Here is a 23121-nt window from a genome sequence, read left to right as displayed (position 1 = left end):
AGTTGGAGGAAGAAGGGCGGCAGTGGCAGGAGGGGAAGGCACTCTGGGAGGAGGGAGCAGCGTCAGCAAAGCAACAAGGCCGGGACTTTGTTTCCCTGAAGTGGCTGGAGGTGGTCTGGAGTTGAGAGCAGGTGGAGCCTACAAGGGCTCCTGGGCAAGCCGGCCACGTGCAGGCTCGGGTGCCCACTCACCACCCTACCCAGGTGTTTCCTACAGCGGGGGAGGCGGGGGTCGCCACGGCAACAGCTTCCCTATGGGGCCTGGCCAGCTTCCTGTCTGACAGCCCGTGGTGGATTTGGACCCCACGAGGGAAGGAGGAGCTGGGCCGTGGGGTCCCGGCCAGCGGGAGGAGGGTGGGGGTCGCTGAAGGCCGTGCCCGTCCCGAGGCAGGTGGGAGACTAGCAGCTGGAGCGAGTGCTCGCGCACCTGCGGCGAGGGCTACCAGTTCCGCATCGTGCGCTGCTGGAAGATGCTCTCGCCCGGCTTCGACAGCTCCGTGTACAGTGACCTGTGCGAGGCGGCCGAAGCCGTGCGGCCCGAGGAGCGCAAGACGTGCCGGAACCCGGCCTGCGGGCCGCAGTGGGAGATGTCTGAGTGGTCAGAGGTGCGCATGCGCAGAGCGAGCCGGGCCAGGCTGGGAGGTGGGGGTGTCGGGGGGTGGGGCGCTGGGGGTGTGTCGGGGGTTGGGGCGCTGGGGGCCTGGCGCAGGGCCCTTGCGCTGCGGCTCTAGCAGCCGCGGCCCCGCCCTCACCCCGGCTTCCCCGCAGTGCACGGCCAAGTGTGGGGAACGCAGCGTGGTGACCAGGGACATCCGCTGCTCGGAGGATGAGACACTGTGTGACCCCAACACCAGGCCTGTGGGGGAGAAGGACTGCACGGGCCCTCCTTGCGACCGCCAGTGGACAGTCTCCGACTGGGGGCCGGTGAGGGCGGGCGGGCAGTGGGGGGCGGCGCTCAGAGGGTGTCCCCGCGCGATTACGAGGAATCAAAACCTTTATCCCAAAACAAGTGGTCACACCCCGATGCCCTTTTATAAGCTCCCTGTCTGTCTGTGTGTCTGTCTCTCTTGCCTCTTGCCTGGATGAGACATTCAGGTGCTCACTGGGGTCCCCTCTGAGTGCTGGGTGTACAGATGAGCTTTTCAGGTGTCTTAGGCGTGCTTTTCTCTGTGTGTTTTTCAATGGGCATGCAATCTTTCTGTCATTAGAACAGAAACTGTTATTTAAAACATGGTTACCATGGCAACCCCTCCCCTCCCCCCAGCTGTTCTCCTCTCTTGGGAATGATGTCTGGGGGACCTGGGAGGGGGCTCTGCCTCTAACCCCGGGTGTCCCCTTGCAGTGCAGTGGGAGCTGCGGGCAGGGCCGCATGATCAGACACGTGTACTGCAAGACCAGCGACGGACGGGTGGTGCCTGAGTCTCAGTGCCAGATGGAGGCCAAGCCTCTGGCCATCCACCCCTGCGGGGACAAGAACTGCCCCGCCCACTGGCTGGCCCAGGACTGGGAACGGGTGAGTGCCCCGCGCCCGAGCCGGGTGGCAGGGCCCCCTCCGTCTGGGAGAGCATTTGGCCGAGAGCCAGGTGGCCAGAATGACGGACTGGTCAGACGAGGAACTAATTGGACATTAGGACCAAGTGCATCCTAATTCACACAATTCACTAAACATCCATTTGAAAGAGAAAAAAACAAAAAAGTAAGAAAACCTCTTAAAACTTCCCAAATCTAAATAGCAAATGTTCAACGAGGCATGCAGGGCTGGTATAGTTCCCATGACCCCATGTTCCCGAAAGATGGAAACCCAGGGTTGGGGGTCCTTCTGCTGTACTCGCTCTTGGCTCGTGGGCCCTGTACATCCCTTTGTTCTCACGACCCCTAGACCTGCCAAGGTCACCAACTTACAATTTCAGACGAATTGTTCTCAACCGCACTGCTGTCAACTACTCGCTTCAGGCAGATCACGATGAGCTAAATCATCTGAGGTCGGATGGCCGTTAACCATTTTGTTTCACAGCAGATGGTTTTATGCTAAATTGCTTGTCATTAGATCTGTCTGGGGCCACGTGGTTATCGACCGGAGAGTTCTCGGCCAACTTGCCGTCGACCTAAGCGTTTTCACCCGCTTGCTATTGACCGAGACATTACCACTGGCCTGGCTCTGGGCTCTGTGTTCTGGTCCTCCTGGCCTCTGGCCCTTGACCCCTGACCCGGCCCCGTCTGTCACCCTGCCTCAGTGCAACACCACCTGTGGCCGAGGTGTGAAAAAGAGGCTGGTACTGTGCATGGAGCTGGCCAACGGGAAGCCACAGACGCGCAATGGCCCCGAGTGCGGCCTGGCCAAGAAGCCCCCGGAGGAGAGCACGTGCTTCGAGAGGCCCTGCTTCAAGTGGTACACCAGCCCCTGGTCTGAGGTAAGCGCCTGGCTGGCCCCCCGCTGAGGTCACCTGAGGCCAGGCCTGAGTTCTGGTCCTGCCAAAGTACCTCCTCTCTCGCCCCAAGTGCCCCTCATGTCCCCCCCTCAGCCTCCGTCAGGGCTTTTCACCCCTGGAAAGATTGTCAGTGCTACCAAGTCAGCTGGTGCAAGAGCCACCTCCTCCAGGAAGTCCTCTTGGATCTCACCTCTGGGATCCCTGCCATGCTCGTCCTGGGCCGTTTTGGGGCCCAGGTCACTTCCGGCCTTGCACTGTAGCCTTTCAGTCGTGCATTTGACAGCACGTGTTCCTGACACCCAACACGGGGCAGACAGACCCCAGGTGGGTACCGGGACTGTGTGGGGCTGACTCAGATATGGTCTCGGTCCCGGGAGCCAGAGTCAAGGCAGGAGGGACACAGGACTGGAGAGGCGGAGGGGATGGCAGGACATGTGCACTGTGGGCAGAGGGAAGCCAGAGGAATGGCCGCCGCTGCCCTGACACAGGCCTGGCCCCTCCACGGCCCTGCGGGCTCCTCGGCCTCAGGCTGGCGGGTGGCTTGGAGCCGAGATCTCTCTGCTCTCTACAGCCGGAAGCAGAACCCTCACCTCCCAGGCCCCGAGGCCCCTGTGGGTGGGCCGGTCCCAGCACTTTGCCAGACGGGCTCCTTTCCTCCGCCCAACGGCACCCCGGGAGGGGGCTCCTCTTCCCATCCCACGGGGGAATAAACCCAAGTTCAGAGAGAGAGCTGACCCCCAGCTCCTGGGGCGTGAGCAGACATTGGACGCTGCTCCGGGTGGGCCGAGAGCTGTGCAGAGTGAAGGGAGGCCCTGAGCCGGCCCGTCCTAATGAGAGCAGGGCAGGGCGGGCCCTGAGGCGCGTGGGGCTGGGCTGAGCCGGGAGAGCAGCCCTGGTCCGCAGACCCCACCCCGCCCCAGTTCCCTGGCCGAGCAAAGGGGGTCCTTTAGCTTCTGCCTTTTCTCTCCTGGCCCCTTTCCTTCCCTGTGGAGGCCTCCCGGCAGGATCCCAGGGCACCCGGGGGTCGTCAGCATCCTTCAACCTTTCTTACAGCACAGGGGCGGCTGTGTCTAGACTTGGGTTCTTACAGATTCATACCGTCTCCCTGATGTCTCCTTACAGCAGCATCACCAGTCCTGTGCCCCAAGTCCCCCCTGCACTTGGTGGTGCTGTAGCTCCCAGGAGGGCGCAAGTAGGGAGGCCCACGGTGGTCTTTGCACAGGAGCCTGGGAGCATTGGGGGAGGGGCGCCCCTGTGTTGCCCTGATGATGGTGGGTGGGCAAGGGGTGAGCGGCCCGTGGGGACGTGGACCTCTGTCCTTTTGTCCCTGGTTGGGGTGGTGTCTGCTTCCCCTGTGGCTTCCCCTTCCCGGGATAGGGGCTTAGAAAGAGTGCATCCTCCCAGCTGTCCCATCTACTCAGGGGCCGAGGGACAGCCAGAGGTTCCTCAGGGCACCCATCCAAGGCTGACTGTTGTCTGTGCTTGGTACCTCCAGACTGGGCCAGCCCCCCGCCAGGCTGGGAGCGGGCATTGGGCAGGCAGCCCTCCCTGTGCCTCTGCAAACAGAACCAGAGGGTGGGCCCAGGGCCAGGGCCTCCCACCCCAGACCCCACTCGGGAAACCGAGGGCTCGGGTCCCAGACGTGCCTGGGGGACGTGGGGTCACCCACATCGGGGCAGCCAGAGGGAGCCACCGCCTGTAGGATCTTGGCAGGAGGACGGCGGGGTAACTGGGCTCAGCAGATGGCCCTGGTGTTTGGGTAGCTCAGCGGGGTTTTCCAAGGGGAACATCTGGACTCTGGGAGCCGGTGAGGCGGTGGCTTTGGAAGGTACACGTAATTGGTCCACCACAAACACAGCTTGTTACTGGCGTGGGAAACCAGCACTCTCCCTGGGCCGTGGCCCTGTGTGTCCTGAGCATTCGGTAGCATAGGACCCAGGAAAGCTACAGCCGAAGGACCCACCGGCCGGGGGTGGGGGGGGACAGTTGAGAGAGGAGATGGCCACACCCTCACGGTGCAGACGGGGAAACTCAGCAGCCCCGGGGGAGGGGGGACGAGCATTAGCGTCTCCTGGCTGCCAGCCAGTGCCCTTCCACGTGTCCCGTGTCGTGACAGGGGTGGGATCCCCCACCTCTGGCCAGAGCCCTTGCCCCGCCGGTGGGGGCTTGGGCCATGCCATCTCTCCCCGACCAGTGCACCAAGACCTGCGGGGTGGGAGTGCGGATGCGAGACGTGAAGTGCTACCAAGGCACCGACATCGTCCGGGGCTGCGACCCGCTGGTGAAGCCCGTTGGCAGACAGGCCTGTGACCTGCAGCCTTGCCCCACGGAGCCCCCAGGTGAGGGGGAAGAGGCTGAGGGCGGGGCAGGGGCTTTCCCGGGAGAGCAGAGGCTGGGCTGCGCCAGGGCCTGCGGGATGAGCAGGCATCGGCCAGGGTGACCGGGAGGGCCTAGTGGCTACAGGGACCAATGCGTGTCGGGGAGTGAAGGTTCCTCCTGGAGTGGCTGAGCCCAGGCTGGGAGGTGAGGGTGGGAAGGGCGGCAGGTGAGAGCTGACTGGAGCTTGGGGTCCCCAGGAGCCATGCCAAGACCTGCACTTTGGAGACAGCATCCGGCTTCAGAAGATGGGAGGGCAGCTGTGGGGCAGGGGACCAGGGAGCCAGGAAGACTTAGCCAGAGCGCCCCCGAGCTGGGCACGCAGGAGCCGGGAGGCGAGGGGCTGAAGCAGGGTCTCTGGCTCGGGCACCTGGAAGATGCGTGAGGGTACTAGGCTCCGAGGGGGCACCAGGGCCGGGTGATGAGCTCTGCTGTGGACCTACTGAGTGGAAGGGGCACCTGTGGGCCTCCCGGGTAGGTTCAGGCCTCCAGGGGTGAGATCAGTGGCTCTTCCAGATCCTGGGCCCTGGGCATTACCCTTCCCTGTGCACCGTTCACATCAGTTGGTGGGGTCTGTGACATCCCTGGAGTGGGACGGAGGCAGGGAAGCAGTGGCAGAGGTAGAACTCAAGGAGAGGAGGCGGTGGGGTGGGGCCGTCACCCCTGACCGCCTCCTGATGCCCTATGCCCCCCGCCGTGTCCCCTCCCCAGACGACAGCTGCCAGGACCAGCCAGGCACCAACTGCGCCCTGGCCATCAAGGTGAACCTCTGCGGCCACTGGTACTACAGCAAGGCATGCTGTCGCTCCTGCCGGCCCCCCCACTCCTAGGCCCGGCGGCCGCTCCTCAGAGACCGAGCACCCCATCCCTGGGGCCGCAGCAGCCCCTCCACGGACACCCTCCCTGCAGGGCGCCCCGGCTGTGAAGACGTGACACTGAGCCCCTGCTCTCTCCCCGGGCAGGAGAGCCCCTCCCCTGCCCCCCAACCCCCGAGCGCGCCCGTCGGCCCTCCCAGGACAGAGCCGGGAGGACTGGCGCGTTTGTGGCTCCCACCCGGGGGCCTGGGAACATCCTCTGTCCCTCCAGGGCTGTGGGGGTGAGGAGAGGGGGATGGGCAGCCAGGGAGACGGGGCGCCTGGGATCCTGATGCTGTCTAGGTGACTCCTTCCGGAGGAATTTTAATCTCACGACGTAGCATCGCTCGCCTCCCCGATACGAAGCTCTTGGCGCGGAGGGACCCACCGCACTTTACACCTGGGAAGAGGCGTTTTTCTCGCAGCACCATGGCTGTGCTGTCGCCCGTCGGTGCTCTCTGTACGTTAATAAAGTGGTCCTATTTATGGTGGCATCTTGGGGTCTCCGGGGTCTGCCAGGCGGGGTGGGGTGGCCGTGAGGCTTCGGGAGCTGGGGCCGCTGTCTAGCTCGCCCATTCAGAAGGCTCTGCTGCGGCCTCAGGTCTGGGACCAGGTGGGGCTGGGGGCCGGGCTGCAGCGTCTCCCTGAGGAGATGACAGGGGAGAGTGGACAGAAGGTGACAAAAAGAGTGGGTGGCCTGCGGGGAGGGGTCTCAGGGGCATCAGGACTCGGGCGCTGGAGTCCGAACCGAGCCCATCTCGCACCTCCCAACTGCTGTGGGGCTTGGGGGACAGCGGAGCCCAAGGGAACTCCCTCACCCGAACCACGGGAGGAAGAGGTGAGGCAGGCAGGGTGGGAGGCGCGGTGTGGGTCCACATGGAGTGCTCAGGAAATAGCCATCACTACTGTTTCTGGGCCTCTTAGAAGGGCTACTTAATCTAGACTTGTGGGTGCCGGGACACAGGAGGGCTTCCTGGGGGAGGTGATGTTTAGGCTGGTCCAGCCGCGGGAGTTCTTCCAGATGAAAGCGGGGTGTGGGGGGGCGGGTGGAGTGTGGAAACGGAAAACTTCCAGGGAGAGGGTGGGCGCGGAGGATGCCGAAAGCACCTTGGTTTGGCCGCAGCGGAGAAGGGACGATGGGGGTGTCCACCCGCCGAGGGACAGCGACATGGCACAGGGCCGAGGATGCCGCAGGGAGGGTCTTTGGGGACGGGGGCAGGGAGGCGAGGGGCTACCTGACTGCTTCCCCGGGATGCAGGGCCAGCCTGTCCCCAAACTGGGACCAGAGCGGGGTCCACCACAGTGTTTAGGATGGCATCCAGGGGGCTGCAGGTGGGTGAGTGGCTCTCCAGGTTCGCTGGGGCCTGTGGGGTGAGCTCCCTCAAGGTCAGCAGCTCAGTTCCGGCAGGGGTGGGTGGCCGCACTGCAGGGATCTGGGGCTCCCTGACACACCGCACCGTTGTGCCCTGTCATTTCCCCCCACCCCCATCTTTTCTCTCCTTGTGACCTTCCTCCCCCATCCTCCTTTCCACCAGCACTGTGCGCATCCTGTGCGCCAAGGTCTGTGCCCAGTGCGTTACCAGCGCTGCCTCTTTAACCCCAAGAGCCCCGTGGAGTCGGTATCATTGTCACCCATTGCGTTGATGCTAAGACCCGTGCCCAGAGAGGTCAGTCACTTGCCCCAGGTGGCTCAGCCTGCCACCCCCCACCCACCCTCCAGGAGCTCAGGGTTTAGGCCAGTGGCTTCCAATTATGGAAGACTGACACATCCACCCCGGGAAAATCTAAACCAAACATGGCTGCGGCCGGGCGCCTTTGGGCAGTGCCGTGACCCCTGGGGCTGGACGGGAGAGGAAGGCCAGCTCTGCCCGGTGCTGGGCTGGATACGGCCCCACCCGCCGGAGAGGGGTCTGGGCTAAGACCCCCACCCCGGAGAGGGGTCTGGGCTGGCCTGGAATGTCAGGCAGACCAAAGACAGCACACGGTGTCAGGAGTTTTATTGGCTCTCGAATCCGTCAGAGAGCAGGCAGCTCCCCGCAGGTCCCCATGGTGGAGCCGGGGGAGTTCGGATGGATGGGTGCGTGTTGATGTCAAATGGATCTAGGAATCTACACAGAGGCCAGAGACCAGAAAAGGAAATAGGAAACCGAACAGAACAGCCGCAGGAAGCGCCACCTCCTGACCCTCACCCCCCTCCCCACCCCCGCCCACCCCGCCCAGCTAATGCATCAGAAACAAACTCACGGGCTGTGACAAAGGAAGGGGAAGCTTGGGGATGAATTCCATTAGCAAGTCCAAACTGAGGCAGGAGGAGAAAGGAAGAAGGTGGGGGCAGGGGGGAAATCGACAGTGCCAAAAATAGTAAGCCTTCCTAACTCTGCTCACGTCCGGAGTCACAGCTCAGCAGCACTTTGGAGAAAGAGCAGAAGTGCGGTGCTCAGGCCGCCCACAGCTCGGGGATAGCCACGTGCCCCGAAGGTTTGTCTGCTAGGAAGGTGGCTTAGCTGGGGAGCCTGGTCCGTCTTCCTGGGCAGACGGGGCTGCCCTGCCAGGGTGGGGGCTGGCTCTATGCCTGGGCCCAGAGGCAGAGAGAGCCCGGGAGAGGGCAGGGGACTCTGGGGGCCATGCTGCCGAGAGGAAACGGTGCCTCTGCGTGGACGGGGCTGCGTGCCCCGCGGGCGGTGCCCCTGGGTTTGGGGCATTTCTCGAGCTGGACGGCGGGGGAGCCCCTAGCCCTGCTGGGAGCGTGCGCACGGGGCCGGAGCAGGGAAAGGGCAGCCTGGGGTCTTGCTTCCAGGTCCTCCTGAGAAACTGGGCAGGTGGCAGAGCTCGGGGGTCTGTGCCCCGGGTCATGAAAGCAGGAGGGCCCTGGGGGGGGCTGAGGCCCAGGAGTGGGAGGGCCCGTCCCAGGTCTCACGGGGAGTCAGTGGGTCATTTAGCCCCTGTCCATGGCTGCGTCCGCCTTACCGCATCGGGGCTGAGGACTGACTGGGCATTTTAGTGTGGACACTGCCGACGTGGGGGGAGCAGCACGTGGCCTCCTCCCCACTCCATTTTCACCAAAAAGCCAGTCGGGGCTGTGCATCCCAAGGGAGCTCCCCCTTCTAGGGCGATCTGCCCAGCTGGGGGCCCAGCTCAATCAACCAGTGTCTCAGCCTCCTGGCGCTTAAAGCCAGGGTGTGTGTGGGAGGGGCGGGGGGAGGCCCTGTTCTGGGACGGGGTGCCTGGTCTGCAAGGCGCCAGGTGAGGCTTGTGCTGCAGGGCCCCTAGCATCGCGGCTGCCACCCCTTCTTTGAACAAGTAGGTAGACTGAGGCCCAGGGAGGGAGGGACACGGCCAGGCGGTGAAGCCGGAGATGCCAACTTGCTGGGGCTGCGACGGAGGCCACCTTCCACGGCCCCCTCCCTGACGGCAGCACTGGTAGCAGCAGCCTGGGGTCTATGCTCCAGAGCCCTACCTCACCCTGCAGCCTGCCAGCCGGATGCTACCGCACACCTGTGCCCGCATCATGCCCGCCTCCCTTCCGGACCCAGGCCCCGGGGGCCACCACCCAGGGCGGCCACACTACTTTCACTGGGTCTGACCCCCGCCGCGAGCCCCGGAGCTCCCCAACGGGCCCCCGTGAGGACGCGGTTGTGAGGCAGGCTGGGCCGAGCCTGGGTCCCGGCCCAGGGCCAGGCTGGGACGCCGTGGGGACCCCACCGTGGTCTCAGGACCTGTCGGCGGCCGGGGGCGCCCTCAGACGTCGGTGCTGATGCTGCGGCTCCGCGAGAAGGCCTCCCGCATGGCCGAGAGGCGGCTGGGGTTGAGGGCCTGCAGGGCCCCGAAGCTCCCAGGCGGCAGCGCCACGTCCTCCCGGCTGACGCTCTTGTGGGCGACGCGCTCCCCGCCGTTGCGCACGCCCTCGTCCTCCTGCAGGAAGAAGGTGGGCGGCTCGTAGTGGGAGCAGCTGCGGCAGAGGGCGCGGGCCTGCGGGGACTTCTGGCTGAAGGAGGCGGCGGTGGCCGGGTGGAGCGCCGGCCCGTTGGTCAGCACGAGGCTGCGGTGCGAGTGCAGCGGGGGCAGGTGCGAGTGCACGGCGAAGTCGGGCTCCTCCTCGTCTTCCTCGGACTCCTCCTTCTTGCAGCAGTAGTACTGCGGGCAGAGGGCCACTGTGACCGCCGGCTCCCCGGCTCCCCTCACTGCAAGTGTGCGGCACCCAGCTCAGACACCCGCGTCCCTGGCACCACCACTCACGGGAGCTCGTAATCCAGGCACCCCGGACTCCCGGGATCCCTAAGTGAGGGATTCGCTCGTTTCAGCCCACGGCAACTGGGGGCAGGTGCAACGGCCAACTCCATTTTGCAGGTGGGGAAACTGAGGCACAGGGGGTGCAGGCAGCCTGAAAGCGGCAGAGCTGGGATTCGAGCCCAGGCAGTCTGGTCCCAATCTAGTTCCAGGGCACCAAGCCGTGCTGCCTTGCCCTATGCACGTGGCTTCCTGTCCTCTCTCAGGAAGAAAGATGCGGGGGACCTAGGACAGCCCTAGAGTGTGGGTGGGGCAGGGAGTGCACAGGTGGTGGAGTAGCACCGCCCAAGGGCTCACCCCTGCTCCCCGCTTGGCAGCTGTGTGACATCTGCAAAGGCCCTTACCCTCTCTGAGCCTCAGCGGACTCACCTCACAGGGAGTCTGGGGAGCCGTCATCACCGAGCCCTCACAGGTGGAGTCCGGGGGTGCCGTCTGCCTTGCACCTTCTTGGAGACCTGACTCTTCCGCCTTCCTGGGCCCTGGCTCCCTCCCTCTGCAGGGCCCCCTCCGAGCTTCCCTCCCCGCCACCCCCAGCTCCCGGAGTACCTGGAGCCGGCAGTAGCACAGAACCGCGATGATGCAAAGCAGAATCACAGTCGCCAAGATGCCCCCGGTGATGACCACGGTTCCGGCTGTCATCCGCCCCCTTCTCCATCAACAGCCTGCAACGCACAGCACCAGCTTCACCACGTTGTCAGCTCGTTGCAGAAGGAAGCTGTTCTAGGTTAGGAGGTTGAGGAAGCGCTCCGAAAGGGAGAACGAAAAACCCAACTGCATGCAGGAGGCAGCGGCTGGGCCTGGGGCTCAGGTGGGACATCCCCCTCGGCCTCTGCCTCTGCCAGCAGTTTCCACATCTCTAGGAGATGCTGCTGACAGCACAGCCCCTCGCTCTCAGGGGTCCCTGTAGGTTTCTTGAGCGCGTATGTGAGCGCGTAGCCTAGCATACTTTCAGCCCGGGCGACAAGCTCACGCATAAATTTACCCAAATGCAGTCGGGCTGAACGTATGGTTTTGTAACCGGCTTTGTCACTTCACCAGCGCATCCTTATTTCTCCTTCCCATTAAATTTTCTTCTGTAACATAATTTCGAACCATATTCCATTTTATAACATAACCGATCCTTTTTTTTTAACATTTCAAGTCACCGGTAAAATACACGTGACATAAAATTTACCATCTTGACCATTTTTAAGTGTACAAGTCAGTAGCGTTAAGTATATTCGCTTTGCTTGCAACCGACTTCCAGAACTTTCTCATTTTGAAACTGAAAACCAAACTCCTTTTTGGTGTTTAGGCTGTTGACGTTAAAAAATAAATCTTAAGCCAACGTTTCCATACACGTTTGCGTAGCTAAAAACGGAAGCCCCTTGAAATGCAGGACCGACTTCAATTACCTGTCCAGGATAAGTTCTCAGAAGTGGGATTCCTAGGCCTAAGGATGTGCCCCTCGTAAACTACTGTGGAAAATTTCAAACACACACAAAGTAGAGAGGATGCACAATGCGGTCACCAGCGGTGCCCTTGTGAGCACTGTCTGGCCGGGTGCTGATAAACTAGTTCTTGGAGTGAAAGCACCCTGACCTGTGGCGTTTGCTGATGCTCGTGCCGTAAATATTCTCACTGTGGCCCATTTCAAGCGACCAGGCTTTAATAGCCGGCTTGCCGTATCCCTGGACGGTTAACAGTCATCTCTGAGGCACCAGCTGCTGCTGAGCACACCCTGCCTCAATTTCCACCCCCTACCTTTTTTTTTTTTTTCCGCCAGGGGAATAGCATGGCCCGGGCAATTGAGTTCCCTAAAGAAATCCCAGAGTGTCTTAGTTTACTCATAAATACTTCAGTGCGGAATCTGACAGGTGAGGACCTTTAAAAAGCCTCCAGTCATCTCCACAACGTCTTTTTACAGTTGGTTTTGCGCAAATCAGGATCCAGTTTGCCCCTTTTGACTGTAGAAGAGTTCCCATCCACTCTCGCCCCTCCCCCCCCGCCCCATGCTGTTTATAGAAGAAACTGGGTCATTTATCTTACAGGATTTTCCATGTACTAGAACTGGCTGCATTTCTCCCAGCACCATTTCATATGTCCCTCCATCATGGTTTTGTCCTCTAAACTGGCTTCCTATCGCTTCACTTTCAGGGCCCCACGCTGTCCTTGTCGTGATGTTGAGACTTGCCGGTGGGTTCAGCTGCCGTCAGCCCAATCCTCCCACCGTAAAATTCCCCATCAGCCTTCCACCTCATCCTTTCAGCAGCCGCTGGAAATCATAGCCTGCGTCTGTTATTTCATTAGGAGTTGCAAATAGCGACTTTTCAGATGCTGTCATTTCTTCTGCGTGTATCAGCTCTGGTTCTTCTCTAAAGAACCTTCCCCATTACCTATCCGGTAATATTAAAAGACAGTCTGCAGAGGAAAGGCGTAGACGCTCAGTTCGTAACTTTTTCAATTTTCAGAATAAGTTGGCGCCCCGTGAGACTTGTGGTCGCTTTACTGTATCACTGTGATCTCACTGACTTGTATGTACATCTGATGTGTTTTAAGCCACTGCAGTCATCATTCTTTTTGATGTTCAGATGATCCCACCGGGACCGTGGGTTTGGAAGCACCTCCAGGTTGACTCCGGCGTCATTTTGGTGGGACCCCACTAACCCTTGGTCGCATGTTGCTTTTAGGCATAAGATGTCCCAGCTTATCTCCTGGGACACCCTGGTTCTCTTGCTGGGAAGTGGTTCTGGAGAACACAGTCTGGGCACTAGGGGTGCTAGCTGCCCCTGGGTTTCCAGGTTTTCCCGGTGGCCAGAGCTCAGAAAGACTTTTTTTTTAAGGAACAGAAAAATGAACATGAGTTTATACTGACATTTCCATTTAAAATTAGAGATCAAAGGGTTTTTACGTGTTAAAACGTGATGTCTATGTGACCATTACAGTGCAAATTTTATTTCCTAATAACATGCACTTCATTATTTGCTTTTTCCCATCATATATAATAATTTAAAAGTAGTGTTACCGATGTTTTTACTAACAAGTCTACTGAATGGAATTTGATATCTGTTATTTTTTTTGTTCTTGTCCCCTTAGGGATGTGTAGTAGAAAAATTGTTTCAAAGTCACTTGAAATAATTCTTAGTACGGTTTTCTTTCCACCACCTTGATATTCAGGTTCATTTATTCTAGTTAGTTTTTACTTTCTTTAAAAAAACGGATTTAGCTTTGCTCTTTAATTGTAGAAAACATTTGATTCCAAAGTCAAAAGCGTAAAACCAGGTGCATTCAGAGAGGTCTTGCACGCCCAGCCCCCTCCCCCGAGCCACCGCCTACCCTACTCTGCCCAGAAGTAACCATTTCACTTAGTTCTGGGTTTATCCTTCCATTGCTTCTTTCTAAAAATATAAGCAAATATAGATTTCCTTCTCCTCCTGAGCGAAAGTGGCATTCTGTCTACACCCTCCATACCTTCCCTTTTCACCCAGTAGTCTCTCCCCAGATACACCACGTTTCCCTAGGGGCGGGATTACCCCCAGGGGCCCCTAGAGCTCGCCCCGCGGCGTGAAGGGGCCCCACTCACTCAGTCAGGCCCTGCGGGCGGGGATCTGCGTTACCTCCCACGTCTTGCGATTACAGGAACGTGCCGTGAAGCGCTCTGTGCAGTGCTCGGTTCTAAAGCTGCTGATGCGCCTTTGCCAAAGACTTGATGGGATTTGGGCCGATTTGCTCTCTTCCAGGAATGTGTGAGAACTGACAGACGGGGTTTTCGTTGGGAGACTCGGGGGGTCTGGGCGGTCGGTGGGTCGGGAGTGAGGGAGGCTGCGCCCCGCCTGGTGAGGCTGGCTGCTCAGCGGTTCCCCACAGGCTCGTCTGCAGGGTCAAGTGGACTGGCAGGGAGTGGCCGGGCAGGGACGCCGGGGACGCTGGTCTATAGGTGGAGGAGGACGTGAACGTGTGCTCACAAGGGGTGGGGGGAGCGTCTTGCGACAGAGGCACAGCTGGGATGGGAACCCAGACCCTGAGCAGACAGACAGATGGACTGAAAGGTACATCCAGACAGGCCCAAAGCGACGAGACAACGAGACCCAGACTCACAGACAGCTCCAAATTCAGACAGACAGAGGTGCAGACAGGCAGATCCAGACAGCTGGAGCAATAGGGCCCGGTCAGGAAGACACAGTGCAGGCCACACAGACAGCAGCAGCCCCAGGGACCCCTGCATTTCTGGGCGCCCTGCCGGGCAGCTCCGGCCTTCCTCGGCCCCCAGGGTGGCTGAGGCCAGCTGGCCCACCAGCCCTGCCAAAGGTGCAGGCCGACCGGGGCCGGATCCAGGGAGCTGGGTGTGCAGAGGAAGCAACCAGCGGGGGACGCTGGGCAGGGCCAGGCCTGCCGTCCAGATGCGTTTCACGCTCTTCACAGAGGTGAGGCAAAGCAAAGCACGCAGCTGCTGGCGGAGCGCTGCGCCCCACGCCCCCAAACCCTTCCCCCTGGGGGCTCACAGGGACACCCCGGCTTGTCTCAGCCTGACCCTGGAGTGGCCAGAAAGCGGGCAGTGGAATGGACCCCTGACAGCTCTCCCTGGTCTTTGCGGCAGCCGTGGGAGGGCAGAGCAGGCACCGGGACCCCCAATTTGCAGAGGAAGAGACCGAGGTTCAGAGAAGGCCAGAGTCCCTCCTGGTGATCCAGCCAAAGCCAGCCCCCCATTCAGGGCCACTGATGCACGCGTGTCATTCTGGCTAATGGGCCCGTCGCAGCTGAAAGCCACGTGTGACCCAGCGCCTGCCACGGGAAATCCAGGGCCTCCCAGGCCCAGAGGGCTTCAGCAGCCTCCGTACTCCCTGCCGCTCCGCTGGCCACGGCTTGCTGGGGCTGGGATGGAAAGGCGCCAGCCCCCCCACGCCGGGCCAGCCGTCTTCTCTCTCCCGGGAAGTGGAACCAGGACCTGGAGACTGGCCAGTCCCTGCTGGTCCCTTGACCTTGGGTAGAGACATGGGCACTCAGGCCGCAGCCAGGGCGGCATGTGTGTGGAGGCAGGGGAGTTGGTCCAGGCGGGAAGAGAGGAAGGACGCAGGTGCCCAGAGAGAGCCAGGCTGTGGTCCCAATTCACAGGATTCTGTTTTCCTCCCTGAGACCCTCAGAGTGACTCTTGCTGTGAACACATCAACCTTGGGTGTGGTTCTGCCGTTTGTACCCCCAAAAAGATCATTATGGCCCTGCTTCCTGGATGAGGGAACCCACTGGGCTTGGGAAAGGTCAAGGAGGAGGTCAAAGTGCAGGAGTTAAACTCAGCGCCCCCAACACCCCAGCCGGACGGACCGCTGGGAGCCAGCCTGGCTCTGCCCCCAGTTAGCTGCAAGCATGGGGCTTCGAATACCTCCATTTCTCTGTGCCTCAGTTTCCTCCTCTGTAAAACGGAAGAACATGGAGGATTCCACCCCGCGGCAGGTGTGCTGTGCTCAGTTTCCTATTGTTACTATGTCTCCCTCTCTGCCTCTCAACCCTCTATCAGGTCCCTGAGGGCGTGGCCACGGAGCCTCTCCCCGGGTCTGAGACACAGATGGCCCCTCGCTCTGCCCGGCTCTGGGTGGGGGGCCTCCAGCCACAGGCAGCCTGGCGGCGCGATGGGAAGGACCCCAGCACCGGCCAGGCGCCCAGGACTGTCAGCAGGCACAGCTCCAACACTCTTGCCCCGTCCAGCTGGAGCGTCTCAGCCTCACTCCGCAGATACACGCACGCCGACGGGCAGCAACGCCCGAGCCGGGCGCCGCTCCCGGGACCAGGCCCGGGCAGCAGACATGCATGCACACCACTGGCAGCTTCACTTAGGCCCCAGCCTGACATCAGTCCATGGTCAACTCCGAACTGCCCCCGAGAGTGTGACATGGCCTCCCTCACCCCACCCTCCAGCCACCCCTATGCCCTTACTGTGCCCCACCCCAGGGATGCTCTTCCCTATGCCTCCCCAGGCCTTCCCCTGCCTTCAGTGCTCAGAACATGCCTTCTCCTCCAAGAAGCCTTCCTGGACTTCTTTAATGCAACTCACAGAACCTTGAAGTCCCACCCCTCTGTTTAATGGGGGGTGTAGGGGGAAGCTGAGGCCAGTGCAGGGGTGGTGACCGTTGCGGGGGAGACATTCGTGACCTCACACAGCAAGTCAGTGGAAGAACAGCGGCCAGAGGACCCTTTCCCCAAGCCCCATACCTTGCTGCCCTCGCTGAGCTGTCGCCTCTCAGACCTCCTTCCTGTGCCTGGGGACGCTGCCCAGCTGGACACTGAAGTAACCAGGGCTGAGGGGCCCTTGTCCTGCCCTCTAGGGTGGGCAGGAGGGGGAGTGTCCTGCCATACACTCGCTGGTAACCCTGGGTCTCAGGCCACTCTCTGGGCCTCAGTTTCCTTCTCTGTAATATGGGCATGGGAGGATTTAGAAAACCAAGTCCTGCCAGCTCTGGACTTGAAGGATCTAGGTCTGTATCTTTAACCAGCCCTGCCTGTGAGGGGTCCGGATAACTGAGATGCAGGACAAAGTTTCAGAATCACGAATGTGAAAAACATGCCAGCTGCTGGTCCAGGCAATAGATCAGGATGGCATCCCGCAGGGGGGCAGAGAAGGGAAGGACCGCAGACACTCCGATAAACTTGCCTGGGAGCTTAGAGGGAAACCGGGCTGATCCAGTGTCCCCTGGACACTTGTGTCCCGGGAATGGCTACGCCGAGTGCCCAGAGACCAACGGAGGGCTTCAGGGCTCAGGGGGCAGTATCGCGTCAGGGAAACCGTGGGGGGCTTCCTGGAGGAGAAGGCTTCTGAGCCGTCCTGGAAGGATGGCCATCTGATGGGCCAGGCCGGGTCGGGCCAGGAGAGGAAGGAGAGGGGCAGCGAGGTGCCGGCAGGTCCAGTGCCAGCCTGGTGGAGGCTGCCGCCGCCGTCCCTCCTCCAGCTCCCTGGCCCCAGCCCCCGCCCCAAGTCTCCACGCACCGCCAGCCAAGACGAGTTGGCGAGGACTGAGCTGAATTGTTAATCTGCCCCCCGGGACCATAAACGGTTTTAAAGCTTTATAAACGGCGTTGCTTCCCTGTCCCCGCCCCCGATTTTTACAGGGACAGGCTGTGAGATGGGGCCTCCCTGGGCACCCCCGGCCCCAGAGTCTGTGGAGGGGGGCTGGGCGGGCCACGGCCCCTTCCGAGAGCCCGGTGTCTCGCGGGGAGCCGCCGCTTTACGAGCTGCGGTTGCCTCCTGCGGCGAGGAGATCCAGTGGGGTGGGGGGCAGGAAACACCTGGCAGCGGGGCAGACGCCGGCCCACCTGCCTCCCCCTTGCCCTCACGGAGCCCCTCCCCTGGCAGAGGACCCCCGCATGGCTGCCATCTGGACCACGTGTCCTGCACTGTCTCAGACTCTCCTCTGTTCCCGTTGCTGCATCCCACCCACCCCTGCCTTGCAGACCAAGGATTGAGTCTCCTCAGTCTGCCTGTCTTACGCCCCTCCAGCACCCCCCCACCCCTTCGCCTGTTCACCTGAGATGCCCGGCGCCCCTTCTAGGAGCCAAGGAGAAGCCCAGCCCTGCACCCTCCACACTGGGCGGGCCTCAGGCTCAACCAGCCCAGCGACTCCTAAACCCTCCAGGGACGGGAACCCGGGAAATATGCAGAGGCCCAGGCCTCGGTGGGTCTGCGTGGGGCCCTGGAATCCGCTTGCTTCACAAGCAGCCCTTCCAACCGGGCGAAGATGGTGCCGTTCATTTCCAGACAGGGAGACCGAGCCTGGGGGCAGAGAGGTCAGAGCTGGGCTTGGGACCCAGGTTTGCCGCCTCGCTGCCAGGCCTTTCCGCATCCCGGCGCCTCGTCGAGCTTGTGGAGAGCCGGCACGCTTTTCTCCACAAACATCTGTCTGGTTACCAGAGCGCTCCTGCTACCTGGGAGCCCAAGGGCCCCGTCGTCCTCGAGCGGGAGTGGCCCGGAGTTCCTGTCTAGACCTCCTCCACATTTGGTCCTAATTTCACGCTCCGCGGGCTCCCAGATTCCTGCGTTTGGTAATAAGTAGACGGCGAAGTGCTCCGCATCGCTGGGGCTGGCCTCGGAGATGTTATCCAGAGCCTGGCTGGGGGTGGGGTGGCGGAGTCGGGGCCTGGGGCCCGGAGAGGCAGCTCCCAACACCACCTGGAGTGTCCTCCCGCCAAGCTCCATCTTCAGGCCGGATCAGCTCAGCCCCGAGAGCGCTCGGGCCAACCAGGCGCGGGGGACCCAGTAAGCCGGGCGTGTGCCCACCTAGGGTTCCAAGGCTGGAGGACGCCTGCAGCAGGGGGCTTGGCGCTGCCAGGCGGGCTGCGTTGCTGATGTTTAGGAAATGCTGTGGGTGCCTCTGGTCGGCCGGCTTTGTGGTCTGGACTCCTCGAGGACCCCCAGAGAGAGCACAGGGGCTGTGCCATTTGGACAGCCGTTTCTGGGGTTCACAGAGTTCCAGAAGCTCTCCCCATAGCCCTGCTGAAGAGCCCCTCGGGGTGAACCATGTGAGAGCAGGGCCCTACCTGGGGTCCACTGCTCTGTTCCTGAAGCCCAGTCCAGAGCAGGGCCCACGGTAGGGACTCAGCGCCGACTGGGAACGAATGACCTGCCGGGGTCCTTGAGCTCTTGAAGGGTGCACCGGAATTTCCTAGTGGGACCCTGGCGGAGCTCTCGGGGGGCGGGGAGGGAGGCTGGGGGTGTGATGGGGAACGGCGGGTCCCTCCTTCTCTGGGCCTCAGTTCAGCAACAGCAGGGTTAATGAGAACAGCGTCAGCGCATTGATCTCATTTCTCCCTGTGGCCGCCCCAGGGTGGAGGGTGGGACACACCCACTCTCCCAGGCCACGTGGGAAGCGGGGCTCAGACGCATCTCTTTGCTCGATTACCCCACTCACGTTTTCTAGGGGTGCACTGAGGCTGGAGGAGTGAGTCAACCCACCGAGCAAGCAGAAAACCCGACTGGATGGACACCCCATCTTTGTGGACCTGCCCGGCCCACCGTGGATATGGCTGGAGCTGAGGAAAGGAGCTCGCAGCTCTGTGGTCCAGGAGGGGAGGATCCAGGGCAGACCCCCGGGCCTGGTGGCTGGGCCGTGGCCAGGAAACTGGAGGGAGCAGGGCTTTGCCCCACCTGGGTGGGCCAGGGGGCTCAGGGCACCTCCAGCTGGGTGGCCTTCTGCCCCCTCTGGCATGGTCCCCAGGGAGTAGCAGGAGGAACCCCTCCTGGCCTCCATCAGAAGCTGTGCCAGAGCCGCCCGGGGCCTCCCTGGTCCTCTGGGGCAGCGGGTGGCACCTGGGAGGGCCCTGGTCATCCTGGGGGGGAGGCCCGGCCCAGAGGGGCCTTTCATGAGGCAGGCCCTCGGAACCCGCTCCAAAATTAAACCCTCAGTTGTGGCTGCTGCTGTCTGGCCCGGAGCCCCTGCCCTGCTCATCCAGATGGGCAGAAACTCGGGGTGCACTGGGGTGTATGGTCACACGAAGTTGGATCCCCCAGCTCCGTGGGGGCATGGCCGGTGGTGTGGAAGTCCGCGAGCATGTCTCTGCCCCTTCGCCGTGCAGACGGGCAGCTGTGCCCCAGAGAGGGAGCCTTGCCCAGGGTCACCCCGACCTCTGCCACAGAGCGAGAGCTGGGCACAGGCTAGCGACCCTGGACCACCTCCCTGGGTCCCAAGGTGATGGCGGGAGGAGGGGAGGGGTGGGAGGAGGGCGAGGCCCCCCGCTGCCGGACGTTGAGCTCAGCAGCTCCCAGACCTCTCCTGTCCACCCTCCTCGTGGTCTGAAGTAGTACACACGGCTGTGGAGAAGCTCACGGTTCACGCCCATCTCTCCGGCCGGCCCTCCAGCTGTTGACCCCAGCACGGCACAGAGGCTGCCGGGGCATCCCAGGACCTGGGGTTCCTGCCCCGCCCTCCTGCCCATGCTGCGCCACGGGGGTTCCTGAACCCAAGTCTGGACTGGTCACCGCCTCCCTCTAACACCTTGCGTGGCTCCCCAGTGCCTCACAACAGCAACAAGCACATCGTCCCGTCCTGAGCACCTCCTCTGTGCCAGGCAGGGCACAGCACCCTTGACCAACATCTTTAATCCCTAGGAGAGCCTGAGCAGGGTCACCATGACCCCATTTTACTGACAAGGAAACAGGGGCAGAGCTGCACGTGGCTCACACGATTAGGCGTGGGGACCAGGGGGTGAGCCTGGGTGCGCCTCCCAAAGTGTGCGTCTTGTCTTCTCCCTCCTTCTCCCACCCCGCCGCAGCTTGCCTACGGGTGTCAGGGGCAGGGGTGCACCCGCCTCCTCGCCCCCTGCCCGACTGGAAGCCCCGTGAAGGCAGGAACCTGGCTGGCGCCAGTTCTGCGGTCCTCCTGCCACCAGGGGGCAATAGAGCGCAAGGACACAGTAGTGGCTGCAAAATGCGGGCAGATGTGAACTGAGTCGGGGTCCGTTCGGCAAGCCTGCGCTGAACAGGCCCCCTGAACGCGGGAAGGGGAGGCACGGGGTCTTGCGTCTGTGGCCCCCACCTCCCGCGCTGCCTGCCCGCAGCGTGTCCTGGGCAGGTAGTGGGTGCTGCGGGCCAGGCCCGCGTTGGGGTACCCGTCAGAAGGAAGGCAGCTGGCATGCACCATTCCGGAACTTTCTAGGCTGTGGTGGGATCTTTATGGGAGGGCGGGTTGGAGACCCCGAGGGAGCCCCAGCTCAGCTGCAGATGCCGCGGGCTTTTTCTCGCCCTTAAAATAACCACGTGCAGAAGCAGGGTTTGCAAAACACTTTCTGCTCCTTGACGTAACTTTTTTCGCCGTTTTTTTCTTTTCTAACTTCCTCTTCCAAGAACTGGGCACGGCCCCTGGTACCAGCTCGGAGCTTGGCGGGCGCACAGGAGGGGGCTCCAGGCCAGGGCTTCCTGGGACCATCAGAGCACTGTTCGTTAAGCACAGACCATGTCCAGCCGCTGGGCAAGGGCTCTCCCCTGGGTGTTTCACTTCGCCCTCACGGTCACTCTCAGCACCGGCGAAGAAACAGGCACCGGGGGTTGGGGGTTAGGGGGGCTCCGCGTCTGGAGGGGCAGGAGGGAGGAAGCACAGGCAGGACCCCATTTGGCCTCTGCCCATCCCTGCGGCTCAGGCTTGACGTCCATGAAACCCTCACGACTCAACCAGACCCAGGGGGGCAAACAGAGGCTCACAGACTCGGCAGGGACGCCCCGGGCCCAGGCGATTCAAGGGCCACCTGCCAGCACAGGCTGGGCTCCTGACCCCTCGGCCGCGCGGCTGCCCCGAGCATGGGAGAGCGGGCTTTCGGTGCCGGGCGTGACCGTGGCTCCACCATAGGAGGGCCTGCCTGCCGGGGGGCTTTCTTGTGTCCACAGAGCGCCGGCCACTGCCCAGGCCTGAGGGGATGAAGGTAACGTGCCCCCACCCCGCCAGACCACTAAGGCATCCAAGTGAATCAGCCATCCCACTCACACCGGGGCTTCCCACCCACTTCCCTGCCCGTTCCTTTGACAGAGCTGTTGTCTGTCACGTGCCGGTGCTGACCTCAACTTCCGAGAACTCCTCTCTCTGCCAGGGGCCCCTGGGTGCCGCAGGGCCAACAGAGCAGTACCATTCTGGGTTGGGGAGACCCCCAGGCCTAAGCTCAGGGCGCTGTCCCCCTGGCTGTGTGTCGCGGTCGGTAACCGTGGCTGAGACAACACCATGGCCTCAGTGCTTCACCCTGTCCTGTTCCCGCCTGCCTCCCTGCCAGGGCCTGGGCCAGGCCGGCCCCCCAGCCAGTGCCAGCCCCCTCCGGGGCCCCCATCAAATTGGAGATTCTCACCTGGGCTGCACCAGCTTCCCCGGGGCGGGGGGAGGGGGGGACTCTGGACTGTGGGGATTCCCCTGTAAGTTTCTGCTCAGAGGTCCAGGTGGGCTAAGAATGCTCATCTCGACCGTTCCCAGGGGATGCTGAGGCTGCTGGACCAGGGACCACGCTTGGAGAACTACTGTCCCAAAGGATGGGCCCCCCAAAGCAAGTCTGGACCAGCAGTGGCTCCCAGTTGGCCCTGAATACAGCCCACGCCCACCAGGACCAGCCCAGATGCCCCACCTCTGCTTGAGGATGGGACTGCGTTGTGGAGGTGCACACTGGCCTCAGGCCTGTGCTTGCCCCACGGTCCCTTGGCCTGGGGTGCCCCTGGGACCATGCCCACTTCCTTCCAGGGGGCCGATGCCTTCTGATCCTAACGGCCATGCTCAGGCCTCCCCTTCTGCAGGAAGCCTGCTGTCTCCTCTGTGCACCGGGCTGTCCTCTCCATCCCTTGCGGTTTCATCCTCAGCCGCTTTCCTGCTAGTCCCCACAATGCGCTGGGATCCCCACGAGGGCTGCACCATCAGCCTCACCTTGCCGCACAGACCCTGGTAAACAGCAGGAGCTCTATATACGCCTGTGGATTGAGTCACTGGCCAAAGCGGAGCCCCTGGAGCTAAGCACTGGGGGAGGGGGAGGGGGCCGTTGGAGCCATTGATGAATTTACAGGAAGAAGATCAAGTTAGCTGTGAAGGGCTCATGCAAGAAGGGTGAGGGGAGGAGGGATGCTGAGCCTGTGAGCCCAGGGGACCCCAACCAAATCTGTCCCCCTCCATGCCTGCAGTGTGACGTGGGAAAAGCCCCCCTGGGTTTACCATCTGTGAAAGCTGGATGGGGACAGTGCCTGCACTGGCGGCGCTCTGCAGAGAATGTGCACATCACTCCCTTTAAGCCTCACCATCGCCCTAGGAGTCGGAGTTATTAACCCCATTTTACAGATGGGGAAACTGAGGCTCAAGGAGATACTGTCACCTGCAAGGTCGGCGACAGGCAGAACCTGGGGCCAGGCTGGGGGTCAGGAGGCTTTTTCAGCAATGCCGGCTGCCTCTGGCATCTCACAGCGATTGGACGAGCACCCAGTCAATCACCAACAGCCAGTCCCACTCTAGGACCTGGAGGGGGCGGGGAGACTCGGCAGCAGCCCTGCGCTCCGGGAAACAGAGGCACGTGGTGGTGAGTGCAGTTCAGGGCAGAGGTCACGGTCAGCGCAGACTTCAGCGCTAGGGAGCAGTTAGCAGTGCCGGGTGTGTGGGGAGTGGTTTCCCTATTAGAGCATAAATACCTCCCTCTCCGGCCTCAGGACCTGCCTCTGCCCACTCTTGGCCTCTCTCTTCACCCTGCAGCCTCGCCCACAAT

The 23121-nt window shown here is 62.0% G+C and overlaps 2 protein-coding genes across 8 annotated transcripts in view; one reads left to right on the top strand and one right to left on the bottom strand.

The window, feature by feature from the left end:
* The window catches only part of ADAMTSL2 (ADAMTS like 2), a 35878-nt gene extending 29726 nt beyond the window's left edge, over window positions 1-6152 (top strand). For 5 of the 7 annotated variants that reach the window (XM_033858997.2, XM_033859000.2, XM_033859002.2 and 2 more), the window contains 6 exons: window positions 391-604; window positions 768-923; window positions 1342-1512; window positions 2234-2410; window positions 4623-4767; window positions 5516-6152. In XM_033858997.2, coding sequence (XP_033714888.1) covers window positions 391-604; window positions 768-923; window positions 1342-1512; window positions 2234-2410; window positions 4623-4767; window positions 5516-5634 — 982 coding nt within the window. In that variant the 3' untranslated portion in view covers window positions 5635-6152. Of the gene's footprint in view, window positions 1-390; window positions 605-767; window positions 924-1341; window positions 1513-2233; window positions 2411-4622; window positions 4768-5515 lie in introns of those variants that run through there. The other 2 variants (XM_073806778.1, XR_012332759.1) reach the window with 2 other exon arrangements.
* Window positions 6153-7891: 1739 nt separating this feature from the next.
* FAM163B (family with sequence similarity 163 member B) lies at window positions 7892-10689 on the bottom strand. Its single transcript, XM_004314073.4, has 2 exons — window positions 10492-10689; window positions 7892-9792 (listed from the first exon to the last, which is right to left on the bottom strand). Exons 1-2 carry the CDS (start codon window positions 10582-10584, stop codon window positions 9397-9399), a joined length of 489 nt encoding a protein of 162 aa, XP_004314121.1. The 5' UTR covers window positions 10585-10689; the 3' UTR covers window positions 7892-9396.
* Window positions 10690-23121: the final 12432 nt, after the last annotated feature.

This window comes from Tursiops truncatus, chromosome 6 (assembly GCF_011762595.2).
Source record: "Tursiops truncatus isolate mTurTru1 chromosome 6, mTurTru1.mat.Y, whole genome shotgun sequence".
In the NCBI taxonomy this organism is placed as follows: domain Eukaryota; kingdom Metazoa; phylum Chordata; class Mammalia; order Artiodactyla; family Delphinidae; genus Tursiops; species Tursiops truncatus.
This window is presented reverse-complemented; position numbering and strand designations above follow the sequence as displayed.